We start from the raw sequence: 21877 nt of genomic DNA on the forward strand, positions 1-21877 counted from the left end.
TTTTCATAATATTCTTGATACTTATTATAATGCTTGCTCTGGGTACAGAAGTCTTTTCAGCTTTTCATTTGGTTTAGTGACCCCTATCTATTACCCAAGTTGAGCACAGGCTACTCTTTTTTCTTCTTGAGCTCACCGGTGGTCTTGGTCTGTCNAATACCGCAAAGTTGCACATTTTCTCAGGGAACGTTGATAACCGAATTACATATTTATTCTAGACTGTCCATTGCTTTTGAATTTCTAGCATAGGACAGACCACGTCTTAAGAGTCCCACGCACCCAGGATATCCTGCTGCGGGAGCCACTTGGCCAGCTTGACGTTGGGGGGCAGGCCTGGCATCGACGCCTCGTCCCATTTCCATATCACGCGTTGGGGAAGAGTCGAGAAAACCTTCACAAACACCTCACGGAAACTATAAAGATCGACGCGGTTAGTTTACATCAAATAAAAACTGAAAATCATTCGTTTTGAACGCTATTATTATGGATAAATCTGTTATGATGCAGCATGTCCTACACTTTGTGAAACAACTTAATGCTCTAATTTCTCAATTGTGATAAAGGTTGAATCTAATCAGCGTCATACTCGCATTAGTTTTGCGGGGTCAATTTCACCTAGCATTTTCTCCTCTTTTGAAGTCTAATGAAGTAATAACACGGTCAGAAGGAGCGAACTAAAACGTGTTCAAATAAAACAAGTGACAAAGGCAAATGAAATTTGAATTAGAATGACGCATACGTTGGAAAAAAGTTTGTCGTGAGATAATTTTCGCCTATCAGACCAGTGTTATGAATATTGTATGATACAATTTTTAATCTATTAAGCACTTAGCTCTTTTTTCCAAACACGTCTCGGCCGTTTAACCGTCTCTAATCATCTCAGAAGTGCACTTACTTCTCAGGCATGTCCTTCGGCTTTACAATGGATCCCAGGCTGAAGTAAATGGTGCCTGCGTCGCCCGAACCTTCAATCCACGATGCAAGATCCTGAGAATATCAAGTGCCATAGGCTAAACTAATAGGCCATCCAGGCTAAATGCTTTAATTTTCAATTTAATCATCCCAAACAACAAAAAAATAGATTTGAAAATGACGAAATCCCATGACAGTATTAGACATACGTAAAAAACTGAAGATCAGCTTTCATTGACGAAGTATGATCTTAGGAGGATCTAATGTCATGTAAACAACTTTAAAATAATTCATCTGGAGAGAAGTTATTAGTTTTAGGAAGGCATATTATCGTTATTGTAGCCAACAAATTTCCTAATTTCATGCACTTATACAGCATGTTAAATTGAGCACTAGCAGTGATCAGTCATTCTCATTTCTAGGGAAAAAGTTGTTTTTTCGAAGCATTTCCAGAAAAATAATCAGAACAAATGGAAGCTACTCTGGCATCTTCCTATGGAATGCTAGACAATATTTTTTGACACAAGTTTCAGCAAAATTATTAAAAAATGTATTTATCTTGACGAATCATTCTTATTTGTTCTCGATTTAGTATGTTTTGTGATTTCATACGTTTCTTTTGTGATTTGCTAAATTTGCTCCATCATTGATACTTAATTTATATCTACTCGGTGTGCGCCATGCCCTGATAAACCCACGTCACGCATGTTGCGGCTCACCTCCGGCAGCGGCTGGGCGGGCCGGCAGTTGAGGCCCCCCGCGTGGATCACGGCCGGCACGTAGGGCCGCACTGGCGTCTCCAGGGCCTGCACGCTGGGGGTGGACACGAGGGATTCTTAAAGGTGAAGGTTCACTCTACCTTCAAAATTTTTTCATTTAACTGGCACAGAACGCATGAATTTGCGTTTAACTTGGGAAGGATATTATTTAATTGTGCATTGATTTCTCGAAATATGCAAATGGTTATTTTGTTGGAAAGTAGGAGAAAAATTAAACTAAAGAATAATTGTGGCAAGACAAAAAGACCTTAATGTGAGGCTGAAGGACTTCATAGTGGAGAAGTCTTTGAAACTCATATAATGGGAAAGCAATCAATACGGGTTGTGAACACTGCATGCACGAATCTCTTCGGGAGTGTAGGACATATGTGAGAGTTGAATACGATAATTATCGCATCATTCTCTAATACATATTTAGTATGGAGAAACAAATTATAATTAGATAATCATAACTAAATTTCAAGTTTTTGCACTATCTGCCGTCATTGACACTTACTTGTTTATGAAAATGAATGCAGATTTTGCAGCGATGTCTTGAATAGATCTCATGTCGCGCGGGCACAGACCAGCAGCTTTGCATGCTTTTTCAACACTGATTACGAAAAGACACCATGTCACTGAAGTTTCTTTCCTTTTTTAACTTAAATTTGTCCTTGCTGGCACTTGTTATTTTTGCTAAGAGCTTTAGCATGATGATTACGGACACCGTTCAAGCATACTATCAACTTTGAAAACTATAAAATCGAGAATCAGTTAACGCTGATTTATTATTTTTGTTATTTCAAAGGAAATCTTTCACAAATAATTCGATCTTTTTACACGAGAGACCATGATATGGCATTGCAAACAACTGAATTACAACGTCTCTTATGTAATACTGACCTCTTTTACAAAATTTCTGACTTCAAAATGCATTACTCTAGTTCCCCAGCCATCTCGACTAGCCATTGACCTAGTTTGAGCCCCAAGTATGTTTTAGTTTCTATAACATAAAAATTGCCTCAAATTACTTATGGCTACAGGAACTACCACTAAGAGTTTAACGTATACACGGAAGAGGACATTAATTCCATAAAAGTGAGAATTAAGTCTTCCTCAGTTTGCAGCTGCCCAAGGGGACTAATTTGAACATTAAATGTTGAAAAAATGAAAACTTGGGTAAGTAAAAATTATCTTTTTTCGTATAGGGAATGGGCTGTCAGCACTCACCTTGGATGATAATAGAATTTGGTGAGTGCGGAGCTGAAGAAATTGGCAAGGGTATTCAGAAGGCGTTGTGTGAATGTCATAGGATGCTCCATGGGCAGTCCAATGACGGGTACGAAAGAAGGAAAATCAACATTTCCCACGATGTCATGAAAGTACGTGAAGAGTGCATTCGGGTTCATGATTATCACTGGAACCTGCGAATTAGCGAAACTCAAACCAATGCATGGGTGACTCAGAAAAGGAAATTCAATTCCTCAAACTAAGTGCTTGTTAAATTATTGCACCAGAAGATAATTTTGGAGGAATAAACCCCCAATTGCCAATGGACCTACAAAAAAATAGGCATAAACCACAAAAATAGCAATCTTATCCCAAACGACACTAATTTTCATCGTCCGTTCTAGCACTGGTCGCGCATCACTGATATTCAAGCCAAATTGATTCATGATATTTATAAATTGAATTTTGTTTAAATGACAAAATAATCTCAGCACGATACAATCACTTCATTCATTTTATCTTGAGGGGAAGCTGAAGTGTATGCGGAATTCCTTGGTATGGTAAGTGCCGTCATCGCTTTCTGTGCTCTATCAGCCTTCACGTCTAGTCATCTCAGCTGGACCAAAATTAAAGTCGTCAACAAAGAATTTACTGGCTGTTGAAATAGTACTGTGGAATATCAAGCTGCATGAAATACAATCACTTCATTCAGTTTTTTGTTGAGGGGTGGCTGTTTTAAAGTCAGATATCGGAACATCAATACAAGCATGATCTAGACTTATATCCAAGCCCAAGGTCGAAGGCTAAACTAGATGACAACTATAACAAAGACCATTCATTGGTAGCAGTTGCTTATTAACCAATTTTCATAAAATTTTAGTAAATTTTATGTTCATAGACTAGAATAAGAAGAATATCACAGTTACTGCAAGGCTTTCCNTCTTAGCATCAACAAGCAAAGTGAGACAGTTCTTCTACTGTGCCTTGTCGGCTTCCTTACAGTCTTTCTTGATGAAGACTTTTGGCACCAGCCATCTCAGGTTCCTACCAAGGCCATACCTGATAGGGCTCTTGTCCAGTAGCTTTTGGATTACAGCCTGCATGAAGTCCCGTGCTCGTGTCTAGAAAGTGAGAACTTGCAGTCCACTTGCCTTCTTGTCTGCAAGTTGTTTTTTTTAACGCGGTCCTGGCCATGGAAGGGTGCCCTGCCGAAGACCACCATTGCCCTGGATGTAATGGACCACCATGATTTCTGCCTTCCGTAACGTAGACTTCAACACTTCTGGACAATCGTATAGGCAGCCGAAAGCCACCAGATAGAACGAATCAATTGAATTATACCAATCAGCCTTTAGGAGAAACAGCCGGCGATCGAATGGCCTAGCATCGTCCGCCGTACTGTGAAAAAATTCTGTACCACTCGGACGTAGCGCGCCGGAGCCTTGCAGCGAATGTGATATTCTTCACCACCAAGCCACGTCCATCACGTTTCGGACAAATTTACGGCCGGACTTGCTGCCGGTCTCGCGGCCGGTGTCCAAATTCAGTGTACCTGGAATATCTCCCAAAGTACTGAACGTAGCGCGATGAAACTTGGTACACATATTCATTATGGTTTTACGGTGATGTCATGCTCGTGACAATTTTTTTGTGACAATTTTTTAATATCGCCTTCATTCGTGAGTTATATGACGTAACGTGCCGAAATTTGCAGTGTACCGGCCATTTCTTCCAGAGTCCTGGACAGATCTGAATGAAATTTTGCATATGAATTTCTGAATACTAAACGGTGATGTTTAGCTCGTGAAATTTTTTTACGTTTTGCCTTCGTTGGCGAGTATTTTTCTCTTTTCCCTCATTCGTGATTTAAACAGCAAAATAGCGCTTAAATTCGAAGTGTACCAGAGATTCCTTCTAAAATACTGAACAGATTCGAACGAAACTTTGCATATAGAAACCTAACCTCCCAACGGTAATGTTTAGCTCGCGACAACTTTTTCGATTTTGCCTTCGTTTGCGAGTTATACTGATATACGGAGAAACGACCGGCATTTCTCAGGCCGATTTTTGAACTTGCATTGACCATGAGCCATATACGTAAAGCCGTATAACTCGCAAACAAAGGCAAAATCAAAAAAAAATGTCACGAGCTAAACATAACCGTTGGGAGGTTAGGTTTCTATTTGCAAAGTTTCGTTCGAATCTATTCAGTATTTTAGAAGAAATCTCTGGTACACTGCGAATTTAAGCACTATTTTGCTGTTTAAATAACGAATGAGGGAAAAGAGAAAAATACTCGCCAACGAAGGCAAAACGTAAAAAATTTTCACGAGCTAAACNACTATTTAAACTTATTATTTATCGTGGAGCTAACGGTGCTACTCGAATCCGCGAGTAAAATGTAAAAGAGCCTATACGCACTCTGGATTTGAAAGCAAATAAATAATATAATAATACATATAATATGGGCCACTACCTGAGTAAAAAAATAGCTTACAAGCTATTTTGTTTACTGGAAACAATTAAATGGCGTTGATATTTTGCTGAGCAGTCGAACGATCTCTCGTGACGAGAGATTGACTGTATTTGCTTACTGAATACTAACAGTGATCAAATATCCGCCATTCTCGGCGAATATTTCTGCTGTTGTGTGCATGAACTCTCATTTGTAATTGTTAAGCTTGGATCAAAATGATACTGTTCACTTAAAGGCTAATAGCAGTGAGAGTAAGATCGGAAATTGACTGGGAATTTAATATGAAAAAAGATGGAGAAATGGTTATTTTATAACTGATATCATTTCCTCGGTCATCTCTCTCGTCAGTCCGAAAAAATCTGGTTTCGAACCCTCAACTCTCGCCTCCAGTGCAGTAATTTTAAAAGAATTGAAAGTTTTATTCATGAAATACTTTCCAAGTTTCATCATTCACATAAAATCGATGCTAACCATTGATTTTAACTCCGGTTCTGAAATCTAGTAGAAAGGTGAACCCGGCGACTTCTTATTTATAAGCAATGGTTCCAAACTTTTAAAGGGAGGGGGTATACCCTCCAAAAAAACTTTCAAATTTACCAATGGATCTTTCTGAAACTTCACACATATATGTAAAACGAAAATACAAGAACATTTTGTTCGTATGATTTTTTCGGAAAAATTAATAGAAAACGTAAAATTCATAGAAAACGGACAAAAAAGGGGGTACTGTAGAAATCTATCTCCTCCTAGGGTTTTTAAGCTGCAACATTGAAACGCATATCATTCGATGCGTAAAGACCATACCAATCGAGTAACGAAGCCCGATTTTTTTATTTTTTCCTTAGTTTTTTTATACACGCATTTTTCCGTTTTCTTCTCATTTTCTTCAAAATTTTCCCCCTCCCCCCAATTTTGAATCTAAACTATGCATAAATCTAAAAAAGGGCTTCGTTACTCGATAGGTATGATCTTTACAAATCGAATGGTATATGTCTCATCGCTGTAGCTTCAAAACTCTAGTAGGAGATAGGCTTGCCGTGACAATAAGTGCGAATGTTCAGGAGAGTGATTCCACTCAAGGATGGTAGGAGCGACTACTTGCGCACCTCCTCATACAACGCCGGCGGATAGCTGAACTGCACCTCAAGCAAACACTGTATTTATAGTGCTGGCAGCGAATTAGTTCCTATCTAATTTGTTAAAGAACTCCCCCACCCGCCCCCCTTTCATGATCTGTCGTGAAAGCATAAATCAATGTACAGGTGTGGCAATGATACCGTTGGATAGGGCAGAATGTCAGCTTCAAGATGAGACTAGAAACCGGAAAAGCCAAATCCGAACATTTTAGGGTTCCCCCCCCCCCTTAAAAATGCAGTTCCGCGTTGTCTGCTTCAGAATACGTCGATTTCATTTTGCTTCTACAATAGAGTGGCTTAGCTTCTTAATTAAATTGGCTAGTGTATTAATGAAGCCGAGCATTAAGGATGCAGATACCGCTGGCAGACTACTTTCGCACTCACCTCAAGCAATGCTCAATCTCGCCAAGAATTATTAGAACCGGGTGACCTATAGAGATTTCAAAATTAGATTTCGTATATGGTGCTGCGGACGTAACATTAGTAGAATCTTTATATAGTTTGTATAACGCAATTAGTTCTAATGACGTCAAATCTGTTTCAGGCTCATTTATTGGTATTTATTAATATTTTTTATGTTTTTGGATTTCTGGTTATTAACTTGTACCAATTTCGTCATCCGGATTGTTTACTCCTCTAATAATGAACGTTTAAATTAATAATATAACTAGCATGCAGATAAAACTCATTAACAGTACGGTTAATTGTCTTACCATTATATTAGCTATCAAATTAATATCAGAAGTTACCTCTCTGAAATGTTTTCTTTTCCAAAATAATTTCAGGGCATCCTCGACAATTTTACCACCACGACATTTTTAACAATCTTGAAGTTTAAAACGGTTTCTTAAAGAACATCATCTGTTCATTTAACGCAGATTTGGTTGAGTTGGTTGTTTAAATTAAACTTGTAGTGACCTCGACCCAATAATAGATTCACGAAGTTGATTGCATACTTTTCCTAACAAGATTACTTCCTTGGGTTTTTGAGCAAGAAATGGCAACTGAAGCCTGCAATTGGAATAATTTGACAACTCATTAAATTGGTGATCCTGCATTGGTAAATTTATTACCTCAAAATATTTAATTAACTACCACTTGACTTAAACACTTGACAAACGGGCAACACGAAACTCCTTCGAAGGTAACTGTGAAGCCAGCAAGAAATTGTACAGTAGGGGCCACATTTATTAGAAATTATTTGGTCATATCGCACTATATAAATATTATAACATTGTTATATACCATCAATTTAATCTGTTTTTTTCTTTGCCAGACAATGACAAACATTATTTTCGATCGATTCCATCAAAGTGGACAATAAAAATCACGCTTTTCTTAGCTCAACGTAAGACCAAACAATGCTGGTGCATTGCGGGTATGTACTATGAAAGGAGAGAGACTGGCTGTTCTTTAATGAAGGTAGTCATTATCAGAGATAATGGCAAGGTCTAATCAGATAACATGCGTTATCAAAACGGTACATAACAGCTACATGTATATACCCGTTCACGGCTTTTTTCCTTGATTGACCTGAACGAAGGTTTAAGTTGAAACTAAGCAAGCGCACCATGCATTGTATGCAAAGGAAGGCTAATTATACGAATAATTATTATTAATGCTATCAATTATGAATGCATATGCTTCCTATGCACTATATGCAAATAATGAATTACATTTTCCTTTTACGCTTCAAAACACATATTGAACTTTCAAAAAGAGATTCATGAGGCAAAAATTCGGGCAAGTAAATATTTTTCCATTCAAAAATGCAATTTAACCAATTTAAAAATTTTTCCCATTTATTTAACCGCAATCATGTCCCACTGACCTGACTTTTTCTAATTTTAAAATAATGATAAGAACATATGACGACATTTGTCAAGCGATAATTATTACCAAAAATGTATGCCGGACCTTCATAGCAAACCTGTCCCTAACTCTAATATGTTTGAAATACGATGACAGTTGTACTATTGAAGTTAATGACTGATAGTGTAACCCTAAAACTGTCCAGGCAAGGAGGGTTTGGAAATGAAAATGTATTATAATCAACATCAAATGAATAAAAATCTGTGTCTGAAGTTTGATTCATATACAGATTCGTAATAATTTCTGAATATTCGAATATTCCTGCGGTACACGTGAATAAGAAGTAGGTACTATCAGTTTACCTGAATGGAATTGCTACCGTAAATAATTTTCATTTCAAGGTACTTTTCCATTAAAATATATTGTCTTGCTACCACTTAAGATTTACATATATATTATATCTTTGGATATATTTGCGATATAAACCGTATTATCTTCTCAGTAGGTACAGTTTTTTTCAAGTTTATTCTCACACAGCCACAACAATCAAGTAGGACGTCGGTGACCACAGTGTCGTAAGCTTCAACTGCCTGCTGTATGTTTCATGCATTTTAGAAAATTTTAGATTCATTAAGATTGATTTCTTAAGGTGGAGGTGGCGCGTCCGGAAAAACTTTTTTGTTTACGGATGGATCTTTCTGCAACTTCACACATATATGTAAAACCGCAAAGGAATCACATTTTGTTCATGTGATTTTTTTGGAAAAATTGATAGAAAACGTGACATTCATAGAGAACGGACAAAAAAGGGGGTCCTGTAGAAATCCTTCTCCTACTAGGGTTTTCAAGGTACAACATTGAAACTTATATCATTCGATGCGTAAAGACCATACAAATCGATTAACGAAGCCCGATTTTTTATTTTTGCCTTATTTTTTTACACGCATTTTTCCATTTTTTTCATTTTTTCTCATTTTCTCCAGATTTCCCCCCCTTCCCCCCCCATTTTGAATCCAAACTATCCACAAATCTTTAAAAGGGGTTCGGTAATCGATAGGTATGGTCTTTACGAATCGAATGGTATATGTATCATCGCTGTAGCTTCAAAACTCTAGGAGGAGTAGGCTTTTCCGTGACAATAAGGTAAACTTTTCAGGAGAGCGCGACAAAGTCCCGCGCGCCTCGAAATAGGCACTCAATGTAGCACGGATACCAAACTACAGGCTTCTGTAGCTTCCTTCCACTCAAGGATGGTAGCAGCGACTTGCAGTACACCTCTCCGTACGAAGCGAGGAGGGTGACTGAGCCTTGATGCCAGAGAACACCATATATCTAGTGTTGGTCAGCGAATTTCCTCCCATCTAATTACTGAAGGAACTTTTAAAGAGCAGCCGTGTACGTATAAATTCACGTACAGGGATCGCAGTGGTATCGTTGGAAAGCACAGAATGTCAGCTTTAAGATGAGACTAAACGAGTAACTAAAGCGCAACTCAATCAGACACTATATTTAAAATGCTCAGCAGCTAATTACCTTGTATCTAGTTAGTGAAGGAACTCCCCCACCCGCCCCATTAAAAGAGCCGTCATGTACGTATAAATTCACGTACAGGGATCGCAGTGGTATCATTGGATAGGGCAGAATGTTAGCTTCAAGATGATACTAAATACCAGAAAAGCCAAATCCGCAAATTTTAGGGTATACCTTGCCCTTAAAACTAAATTTCAGAAGCTTATTATAATTGCGAAATCATGACTTGATTTTAATTTATGACTCAATCTACATATCTGCAGCTAACAGTTCAATTATGTATGTGCATGGTTATAGCGAAGAAAATTTTTTTGCACGAAAAAATTTATCGCTATAAAATAGAGGCACTCAACACTTTTCTATGCACAAAATATTGTTTGAGGGAAATTGCGCAATCTATGTACAGTTAGATCAATTATAGGTAAAATATTGAGAATATATAATTTTAATTTCACTTCCGGGAAATGTCTGCAAAATTCATATTCGCGATCAAAGATACAGATAGAAATCACATCTAACGGAGAAATCACATCTAATTTCAAGCTTAATAACCGATTACGTGCGCCTACAAAATTCTTTTCACGTTTCTTCAATAAGAAAAATGATTGAAAATATCACCATAAAAAATCTTATGTCCCGGTGTGGCCTGTGAAGTAACACTTTTCTCTGGTACCTGACTTCCAATTTTCTCTCTCCTCCTCCTTACTACTCTATGACACCTCTTTTACCTCCTTTTCCACTCTTCTACGCCGTCACTATTTTATCATTCCCCTTTCTGACAATTGTACCTTCTACAATTTTAAGGTACAATTGTAAGGTAAAATTGTAATTTGTTCCTTCTTTTGTAAGGTACAAAGAAGGTACAATAATTGAACCTTCTTTTCCACTCTTCCCTATATTGGCACTGCGCCGTCACTACCGTCATCATCATTATGAAATACTGCGAGGCATCATGAACAATGGACACTTCGATTATGTCGACATTATTAGCAGGTTTTTGTAACGAAGCAACAAGTCTATCATAAAAGATAATATATTGGAATAATAACCCACCGCGAACCAATACAGCCAAGATTGTTGGCAAGAGGAAATTTTCTGGATTATTCAAAACGAGCCAGCGAACCACCTGTTGCATCTTGCTCAAAGTTTGATGTGTATATAAAGTTTGATGTATATGTTAGCTTGTTTCTTTTTTTATATCTTCTCAAGTGTATCAATACATTTACTAGCTAAGGACTACTTCCTTATTTTTGATGGGAGTTTTGGCTGAATGTAGTGCATGAGTAATTCTTTTTCTGCTTACACACACACTTCTTTTCTTACTACGCAACGGCAGGCGTAGCTAATTTTTTTCGTTCTTAAGTAAAATAAACGAGTATGAAAAGTGGATAGCCTTGAAATGCCTAGCACCTTACAAACCTGGCAATAAGTCCAGCAGGTATCTCAAACAATCGCTAGCTATAGAGAGATCGGGTTCCAAAGGCCGGATCCTTTGGAATCAAGTTGCAAAAAGTACAAGAATCGGCAACAGGCCATGGGCCCATTTCTTCAGAGCCGACACTTCTATACTATTCTATAGCCGTTCAATTATGAAAGGCGAAAAAATCTTACAACGAAGAAAAAAGGCGAAAAAGTCTTACAACGCGAAAAAAAGTTTATTGTGTGTGTCTCAGTGAATACATCTATGCTAGAATTAAGATAAAGCGAGTAGGTAAATTCTCCCACGTACTTCTCTTATTGACATCTATGCTATAAAAAACCTACATCCAGAGCTGGGCAGAGCTACTTTGAAATGTAGCGGCCGCTACTGCTACATGCTCTAAATAAAGCGGGCGCTACCGCTACCGCTACCGCTACACCTACTAGATTGCAGCGAGCGTTACCGCTACCGCTACAGTAAAATGTAGCGCCGCTACATTAGCCGCTACAATGGCCAAAATTATTGGAAATCTCCAAATATTTATTGTTCTGCTATTGGGATTTACTCATAAACATTTAATGATAATAAAACATTTTCAAAACATATCAATGCAACTTTATTGCAATTAACCTAACCGAACTAGTACGGGTTAGATACAGTGACTAAAAGTTACAATTATTTTTATGTTTTACCTTCCCTACATGGATGCCTACTTTAATCTACCAATCTCAAAAATTATCCACATATACATATAAAAAATCAGTCTTTTATTTGTATTTATATATATGTGGATTATTTTTGAGATTGGTAGATTAAAGCATACATCCATGTAGGGAAGGTGAAACATAAAAATAACTGTAAGCAAACTGAAACAAGAAAAAATACCTGTAAGTGGTAACTGGTAGCAATTTAACAAGTACCAACTAACATGTTGACACTAGTAACAGGCTGAGGTAGCCAACATTACACCGAAATCTTTCGTACAGTTTTATTCTGTAATTTATATTATGTATGTATCATTATGGTTTTTAAATAATATATAATACTATCAAGTAAAATCTAAACGCTTCATCTATAAATGTAGTAGCGCTGTAGCGGCAAAACCTCGTATCGCTACTTAAATATAGCGCGCTACTGTCCACCTTTGCCTACATCGCCGCTCGCATTCTCAGACAGAAGTCCTGATTCATCTGGAAGCATTGCGAAACAAAAGTATGTTCTATATAGTAGTTTTTTACAATACACATGCTTTGTACATAATATTTTAAATAAGAAATTGCCCCAGTTTCAATGAGCACACGCAGCTTGGGTAACTGCGAAAACTCTCATTTGATACTATTTGAATTCCAGGAGCCCAGTTGAATACTGAACTCCGTACGGAACTAAAAAATGAGAACAGATCTGCCTTCGATAGGTCTGTTCATTTTTTTATGTAGATATAGTCATTTAAATTGCTTTCGTAGCTCTTATTACGTTTTGTTGAGGTTTCATCAGATATTTATGATTCTTGACATTTTTTATAATGCTTGCTCTAGGTACAGAAGTCTTTTCAGTCTTACATTTGGCTTAGTAACCTCTTTCTATTGGCCTTATTAATCACAGGCTACTGTTTTTTCTTCTCGAGCTCACCGGTGGTCTTCGTCCTATAACAGCATCGTCTCACCAGAGCAATTATTATTTTCATGTCCAAATAGAGACACGCGATTGAACATCATACTCATATTAGTTTTACAGGCTCTATTTCGTCTAGCATTTTTTTCCTCTTCAGAAGTCTAATGAAACAATAAAAATTATCTTACATGCTGAGAAGGAGCGAACTAAAACGAGTTATAATGAAACAAGTGACAGAAGCTAATGAAAGTTGACTTAGAATGACGCATTCGTTGAAAAAAGTCTGTAATGAGAAAATTTTCATAAATCAGACTAGTGTTAAGAATATACGTAGTATGATATGATTTGCAATTTAAAATGCACTCAGCTCTTTTTTCCAAAGACGTTCGGCCGTTTAGCCGTCTCATTTCATCTCAGACGCGCACTTACTTCTCAGGCATGTCCTTCGGCTTCACAATGGATCCCAGGCTGAAGTAAATAGTGCCCGCGTCACCCGAGCCTTCAATCCACGATGCAAGATCCTGAGCGTATAAAAATCAGAGATGAATTCAGCCCAAATTCTTTTATTTTCAATTTAATTATCTCAAACATATAAAAAATTGAAGACAAAAAAATCCCTTTACACTCTGGCATCGTCCACATTATTTTCACAACATTTTCACACAATATTTGTCGCAGAAGTTTTAACAAAATTATTAATAAATTGATATTTCTTGATGCCTAATTATTGATATTTATACTCGATATAGAATGTTTTGTGATTTCATCAATTATTTGGGGGATTTTCCGGAAAATTGTAGATTTTCTAATATTGCTCTATCTTTGATACCTAATTGGTATCTGCTTGGTGTGCGCCATGCCCTGATAAACCCACGTCCCGCATGTTGCGGCTCACCTCCGGCAGCGGCTGGGCGGGCCGGCAGTTGAGGCCCCCCGCGTGGATCACGGCCGGCACGTAGGGCCGCACTGGCGTCTCCAGGGCCTGCACGCTGGGATTGTTGAAAGAACACGAGGGATTGTTGAAAGAAGAAGTTCCTCCAACCTTTAAATTTTTAACTGGCACAGAACGCTTAAATTCGTGTTTAACATAGGTAGGAAGTTTTAAAAACCCATGTAATGGGAAAGCAAGCAATGTAGGTTGTGAACTCTACATGCACGAATCTCTTCGGGAGTGTACCACAAAAGTGAGAGTTGAATACGAAAATTATCGTATCATTCTCTAATCTACATCTAGTATGGAAAAAAATATAATTTGAGAATCATAACTAAATTTCAAGTCTGCACTGATTGCCGTCATTGACACTTACTTGTTGATGAAAATGAATGCAGATTTTGCAGCGATGTCATGAATAGATCGCATGTCGCGCGGGCACAGACCAGCATCTTTGCATGCTTTTTCAACACTGATTAGGAAACAACACCATCTTAATGAGATTTCTTATGTTTTTTTTTTGCTTCAATTTATCATTGCGGGTACTTGTAATTTTTACAAAGAGCTTTAGCATGAAGATTACTGACACCGTTCAGGCATACTATCAACTTGAAAAATATAAAATCAAGAATGAAATTAATGCTGGCTTGTTGCTCTTGTTGTTTCAAAGGAAATCTTCCACTAATAATTCCATCTTTTAACACGAGAGCCCAGAAAATGGCATTGCGGGCAACTGAATTACTACATCCCTTATGTAATACTGACTTCTTCTCACAAAATTCCTGACTTCAAAATGCAATACTCTAGTTCCCCGCAGTCATCGCGACCAGCCATTGACCTTGCCTCAGCCCCAAGTAAGTTTTTATTTTTAAAACATAAAAATTGCCTCAATTTACTTCATTTCGGCTCTCCAGAAACTACCACTAGCAGCTTAACGTACATACGGTAGAAAACCTTAAGTCCATAAAAACGGGAATCATGTCGTCATCAGTTTGCAGCTGCCCAGCGGAACTACTTTAAAAATTGAAGGCTGAAAAAATTAAAACTTTGTTAAATAAAAAATCATCTTTTTCGAATAGCGAATGAGCTGTCGGCACCCACCTTGGATGGTAATAGAAATTGATGAGTGCGGAGCTGAAGAAATTGGCAAGGGTATTAAGGAGGCGCTGTGTGAACGTCATAGGATACTTCATGGGCAGTCCTATCACGGGTACGAAAGAAGGAAAATCTACATTTCCCACGATGTCATGGAAGTAGGTGAAGAGTGCGTTCGGGTTCATGATTATCACTGGAACCTGCGAATTGACAAAACTCAAAAAAATGAATGTGAATGAATTAAGTATGAATTCCTCACACTAACTACTAGTTAAAAAATTCAACAGAGGAAAGTTGTAATTACCTCGTGGTGGGATAAACCCCCCACCTGCCAATGGACCTGAAAAATATATGTACAAACCACAAATATAACAATCTTTTTCACAAATACACTAATTTTCATTGTTAGTTCTAGCACAGGTCGCGCATCCGGCATCACTGATATTCTAGCCACATTGCATCATGATATTTATTTATTTGATTTAGTTTAAATGGCAAAATAGTCTCAGCTCGAGTCAAGCTGAAGTGTATGCGGAATTCCTTGGTATGGTAAGTGCCGTCATCGCTTTCTGTGCTCTATCAGCCTTCACGTCTAGTCATCTCAGCTGGACCAAAATTAAAGTCATCAACAAAGAAAATACTGTCTGTTGAAATTGCAGCCTACTGTGGAATATCATGTTGCACGAACTGAGAAGAGATACAATCACTTCATTCATTTTATCTTGAGGGGAGGCTGTCTTATCTTGACGGGTGGCTGTTTTAAATTCCTCAATATTCTGTTTCAAATTCCTCAATTCCTGTTTTAAATTCCTCGGAATCTCAATACAAGCATGATCTAGACTTATATCAAAGCCCAAAGTCGATGGCTATACTAGATGACAACGATAATCAAGACCATTCATTGTTGGCAGTTGTTTATTCACCAATTTTCATAAAATTTTATGTTCATAGACTGGAATAAGAAGAATATCACCAATACTGTGTGTCTTTCCGATTCTAAATATTCAGTCCGAATCTGAGAATAACAAATATAAAATGGGGCAAAATAATTATCTCTGATCTGAAAATTTCACCAATGCTATAGACATAACTTAACCCACGCTTACCTCAATGCCATCCAAAAGCCCAAAGAAGCAGTCATTGACAAAGCTGCCGATGAATACCAGGTCGTATTCTTGGATTTTAATATCGTGCACTTTCTTAATCGACAACGCTTCTGCACACATTCCGGGCATCTTATTCATCATGCTAATGCCCACCCACCAACCGCGATTCTCGAATGTGTTCGGGATGAGAGGGCTTCTGTCAAACTCGATGTCTGTTTCTGTGACGTTGTCGTGGCGGATCATCGGCATCGATGTCAGTGACGTTATCTGAAAAATTCACAGTTTTAGTGCATATTAATACTTTTTATAAAAAAATTTAAATTTACTTCATCGGTGCAAGGTTGTGTATTCTATTTCAGACGATATCGGATGCGAAATAATGGTGTTGAGATAGACGCGTTCCAGCTCAGCCTGTATCACGCGTTCGTGTCATGAGAAACCCATTAGTGAGCTTCGCCTACCCGCCAGCTGTTGATCTTCATCTTTGTTGCTCGGGAGGCGAGAACGGCAGATATTGTAAACTAAAAATGTTCATTCGTCATTGTCATGATAATTTGTTTGTATTGAGCATGAATGAGGTGTCAATAGGTTAGGTTATTCGTGATAAGTGAGTGAAGTAATTTATTAGGGTTTGTGATAGTGGTTGAGCACAAGTTAGCCTCTAGGTTTAGGGGATTCAAGAAGGATGTCATCCTGCCCCTCCAGGAGTCGTGAAATAAACTCTTCTTTCGTAGACTAAATCTTTTGTTTACTTAGTTTGTGCTTAGCTTGCGCTTTATTGAATGAAACAAAATTTTCACAAGAACCTTACGAACCTCGTTTTCAGTAAATTCAGGATAGCACGATTACCCGAAATCTCTCCTGTTCTGAATTGACAATCGCGACGTCATGACAATACATTATCTAGGTGGGACATGCAGCAACGGGTATTTTTATGCCAGTTTTCAATAACTATCCCTATAAAAGAGGGTTAGTTATTGAAACCTAAATAGCAGTATAAAATTCAGAGACGAGCTTGGGACGCTTCACAAGTGAAAGTTATGTATGCCAATGAAGAGTTATTTGCTAAATTGGTGGGAACTTCCTGGTCACGGCCTGAGATCCGACTGAATGTGAAATAATTGCACATCACAAAACGTTTTCTGAGGAAGTTAGGGAGAGTACAACTAAATCAATAAAAAGCAATATTTATAGAAACACGATTGTAACCACCCCCTGAGTGGAATGACATAAAGTACCCAGTCAATCACCAATGTGGGCAGCGATGTCGATTAGTGTGGGTTACTGCATATCGCGGAAGATCCGACCACTCGAAGATTTGGAAGTCGAATTTCCCTGAATAATCTATACAGGTGCATGGCGAACTATCGACTGTGGGTTTAGCGTTGCAGATCGAAGTATCTGAGTGTGGGCAACATTACAGAGCAAACCGAAAAATTCATGCGCAAACATGTCGGTTGGCAATTCAATCTAATAGAATGATGAATCGGAAATTGATATGCACTTTAATTTATGATTGCCCAGTTAAAATTGTGTACAAAACTGTGTTCAATCTAGTTCAAGCGAAAGAATGCGCTATTTCGCGTCCATTTCTGATGCCAGTTACGATTATTATACCACGTAATTACTTTAATACTTTGAAATACGGACGTAAGTGTTTTACTAGCTTTCCCAGTTTAAACGTTTCCGCAAAGAGGAACGTTTAAGCCTTAATGTTACATTTCCTTAATAATGTTCAGGATATATCGATTAGTTTGCCTAAAATTTTTTTTTCTAACGTGAGTGTAAAGAAAATGTTTTTACATGCATGATATAAATCTCCTGCTATCGACTAAAAGTCGTACGAACAAACTGCTTCAAAGCTTAACAATATTTTTATTTAAAAAAATCCCATCATAAACTTCTTCATAGTTCATATTCAAAACATTTTCATACAGCTGTTGTAGCGTGTTCCATTAATCATTTCAAATTTGCTTCAATTTTTCAACGAGGCTGATTTGAGGTAATAGAACTAATGAGAAATAAATTTTGATGTAAATTGATCAGCTCCATTATGAAATTTATATAAACTAGAGAACCAACTTGTAAATAAATTGAGGAAATATGGAAGTAACGGCATTTCGATTGCCTGAAAATAATAAAAAGTGGCAAGAGAAACAGTGCTTGTCTGTCTCCTTTACAATACGGGTAATATTTTTTCAAATGAATAGAAACTGCGTTCATTCCTCTAAAATAAATATAAATAATAATCTCTAAACAGTTCCACCACAAATGCGGTTTTTCCTCGATTTACCTGACGATAGCAAGCTATTCGTTTCGTAGTTACAGCATGTAGTTGATAGAGCTCGCTGTAGTAAGGTGCCATGGTGGTCAAGTGGGCTGAGGCTTAACTCGGACGCGAAATTCCAGCGTTCGAATGTCGAAGCTGCCGTCGACGTTTATCCGGTAAGAGAACTTAGCGGTTAATTACTTGTGACTTCTCTGCATTATTACTAATTGAATTTGTTAGATTGTAATTGATATCGCAAGTGCATACACGATACAAATGTTCGACAGCGAACATTTGACCTGATCTGACATGTCATAGTAAACAGTAACATGTCGATGATCTCGAAGAGAGAGAGAGTCGCGTCGTTTAAATTTGTTTTCGCGTAGTCGACAAACGGTCAAACTCGACTGCCGGGCATTTGTCAATTAATATGGATTAGACATCGATTAATGTAGATTCGTCGTAGATCAATGATGAATCGACATCGATTAATGCAGATTCGACTTCAGCTAGTGTAGATACAACATCGTTCGATGCAGATCTTTCGACTCAACAAATTATCGGGTGCAGAAACTTTGAAGATCTGTACTGAATCGGCATAGAATGCCCCTCTTTAATCGGTGGTGCGCCCCGCGACATTGCCCCGCGATTGATGTGGTTCTTGATCGAACCACATCAATCTCCGTCGATCGATCAATACCTGATTGACTGGGTAGGCAGATAAATTTATTATTTTAAGATAGAATGTACTATTTTGTTTATGAAATTTGTGTTCGTCAAGCCAAATAAGGTTCCGGCATGCTGTTCTTTTGGGAGTTAGCTTTGTACAATGCAATGTCAAGTGCCAACGTCATGTTTGCTCTGGACCTCTGGTAATACTTATTACTTATTGCACTGTTATACACCTAATAACATTTTATAAGACTCACATGATGTCCATGGTCAGCGAGGGTCTTGATGATCTCGCCAAAAAATTGCCAGTGGCTTTTGCCTGAAAGCGGCGCGATGACGAGGATCTTGCTGCCATGACTGTTCATGCTGCCGCAGCTCAGTAGCAGCAGCGCCACCAACTGTACCTTACAAACCTGCATCTGTGCTAAACTAATTAAACTTATTATTTACCGTGGAGCTAACGGTGCTATTCGAATCCACGAGTATAATGCAAATGAGCCTTCGCACTCTGGATTTGAAAGCAAATCAATATTATAATGAAATATATAATGCGTTCCTCTACCTGAGTAAAAAAATATCTGACAAGCTACTTTGTTTACCGGAAACAATCAAATGGCGTTGCTATTTTGATGAGCAGTTCGAAGGATCTCTCGTGATGCAGTTCTGTATTTGCTACTTGAATATAAACCGTGATCAAATATTCGCCGTTATTTCTGTCGTAGACTTGAACTGTCATTTGTAATCGAAATTGATTCCTAATTTTTATTTCATTGAAGTTTTATCAAGAAATCGCACAGATGATGACTTTAAGAAATTAACTTAAACGCTGAAAGCAGTGAGAGTAAGATTGTAAATTGACTAGGAATTTATTACGAAAAAAGCTGGAGAAATAATAATATCATCAATGATGTCGTTCCCTCGGCCACCTCTATCTTCAGTTCAAAATTCAAGAGAATGTATCAGTATAACCGATTTAGGGAATTAAAATTACATATTACATTTCGTTGAACCAACATCGGCCAAAAATCAACCTAGAATCATTACAGGCCGATATATATTCTATCAATTATTGAGATATCAAATCCAATCTTCAAAATTACTTGGCAATGTAACTGAAATTTTACAAATTCTAGCCAAACGTGAAGATGACTTCGCCGTCTTACTTAAAACTCATTCTGCTCCTGTCAATGTTTTGGTATTTTGTACAACCTCGCAAAAAATTCAGAAATCTGATTTCGATTTAATATTTCGATTCAAGCCGGTTTCACTCTTTACGATTAACAGAATTTCAGACTTGATTTGTTGTCGAATAATAATGTATAATAATAATGCAGTGTCAACTTTGATTCATCAATTTTGGTGTGTCGTCAAATCTCAGCCATTCAGCATCTCGTGCATGGTGATTTCGATCAGAATTTTCTCCAATTTAATTGCTGGTTTCGAACCCTCAACTCTCTGCTCCTGTTCAATAATGTTCAAAGATTTGAAACTTTTATTCACGAAATATTTTCGAAATTTCATCATTCACATAAAATCTATGTTTGCCAATGATTTTAACTTCGGTTTTGAAAATGGGTAGAAAGGTGAACCAGCTAGACGACTTCTTATTTATATGCGATGGTTTCAAACTTTTAAATTCAGCTCTGGGTTGTGCGCTTCAGAATAAGTCGATCTTCTTTTGCTTCTGCAATAGAGTGGCTTAGCTGTTTAATTATATTGGCTATTATATTGATATATTGAGAAGCCGAGCATCAAGAATGCAGTTAACCGCCTCCAGACTACTTTCGCATCCAACTCGTGCAGCAACGCGCAAACTCGCCATGAATATTGCTAGAACCAGGTGACCTATAGAAATTTCGTATTGGGTGCTTCCGTCGTCACATTTAGAATCTTTGTATAGTTTGTATAACGCAAATAGGTCTATTTTCTTTATTTTTTGTTATTAACTTTTGCACGTGTATCGTCGTCCGGATTGTTTACTCCTTTAATAATGATCGTTTGAATTTAAAATTTAACTAGCCTGCAGAGAAAACTTATTAACAGTATAACGGTGAATTCTCTTCCCATTATATTAGCTATCAAAATAATAATGGAAGTTACTGCTCAGAAATGCAATCTTTTCCAAAATAATTTCAAGGCATGCTGGACAATTTTACCACCACGACATTTCCAAAAATCTTGAAAGTTTAAAACGATTTCTTAGAGAACATCATTTGTTCATTTAACGTTAATTTGATTTAATTAGACGTTTTAATTAAACATGTAGTTTTCTCGACCCAATCATAGATACCCAAGGTCAATTTCATATTTTTTCTAACAAGATTTCTTTCATGTATTTTTGTGCAAGAATCGGAAACTGAAGCCTGCAAATGGAATAAATTGACTACTCACTAAATTGGTGATCTTGCATGGGTAAATTCATTGCTTTAGACTATTTACTTAGCTATAACAGTAGACTTCAACACTTGACAAACTCGCAACATAAAAAACTCTCGAAGGTAAACTGTTAAGCCGGCAAGAAATTTTTACAGTAGAGGTCGTATTGCTTAGGAATTATTTGGTCATAACGCACTATTTGCACATATCGTTATTATATAACAGCAATGCAAGCTATTATTTTGGCTCACGTTGACTAACATTATTTTCGATCGATTTCACTGAAGTGGACAGTAAAAATCACACTTTTCTTAGCTCAACGTAAGCCCAAGCAATGCCTGTGCACCGTGAATGTGTTTTGTGGAAGGAGAGACTGGATATTCGTTAATGATGATGGTCTTTATCAGAGATAATGGCAAGGTCTAATCAGATAACATGCGTTATCAAAAGGGTACATAAAAGCCATATGCTTGCTTACGGTTTTTTTCCTTGATTGACCTGAACGAAAGAATCGGGTGGGACGGAACCGATTGAGCAGTTATG

The 21877-nt window shown here is 37.5% G+C and overlaps 1 protein-coding gene across 2 annotated transcripts in view; it reads right to left on the reverse strand.

Moving 5' to 3' along the window:
- Positions 1 to 213: 213 nt before the first annotated feature.
- LOC108679904 (UDP-glucosyltransferase 2-like) overlaps positions 214 to 21877 on the reverse strand; it is a 36977-nt gene continuing 15313 nt past the window's right edge. The window contains exons 1-7 of one of the 2 annotated variants that reach the window (XM_047884871.1): positions 19216 to 19432; positions 16018 to 16284; positions 14918 to 15111; positions 14193 to 14288; positions 13781 to 13874; positions 13315 to 13406; positions 214 to 413 (exon numbers count right to left, since the gene is read on the reverse strand). In XM_047884871.1, coding sequence (XP_047740827.1) covers positions 263 to 413; positions 13315 to 13406; positions 13781 to 13874; positions 14193 to 14288; positions 14918 to 15111; positions 16018 to 16284; positions 19216 to 19377 — 1056 coding nt within the window. In that variant the 5' untranslated portion in view covers positions 19378 to 19432 and the 3' untranslated portion in view covers positions 214 to 262. Of the gene's footprint in view, positions 414 to 895; positions 988 to 1631; positions 1726 to 2187; positions 2284 to 13314; positions 13407 to 13780; positions 13875 to 14192; positions 14289 to 14917; positions 15112 to 16017; positions 16285 to 19215; positions 19433 to 21877 lie in introns of those variants that run through there. The other variant, XM_018168643.2, reaches the window with a different exon arrangement.

Source organism: Hyalella azteca, unplaced genomic scaffold (assembly GCF_000764305.2).
Source record: "Hyalella azteca isolate HAZT.00-mixed unplaced genomic scaffold, Hazt_2.0.2 contig16377, whole genome shotgun sequence".
Taxonomy (NCBI): domain Eukaryota; kingdom Metazoa; phylum Arthropoda; class Malacostraca; order Amphipoda; family Hyalellidae; genus Hyalella; species Hyalella azteca.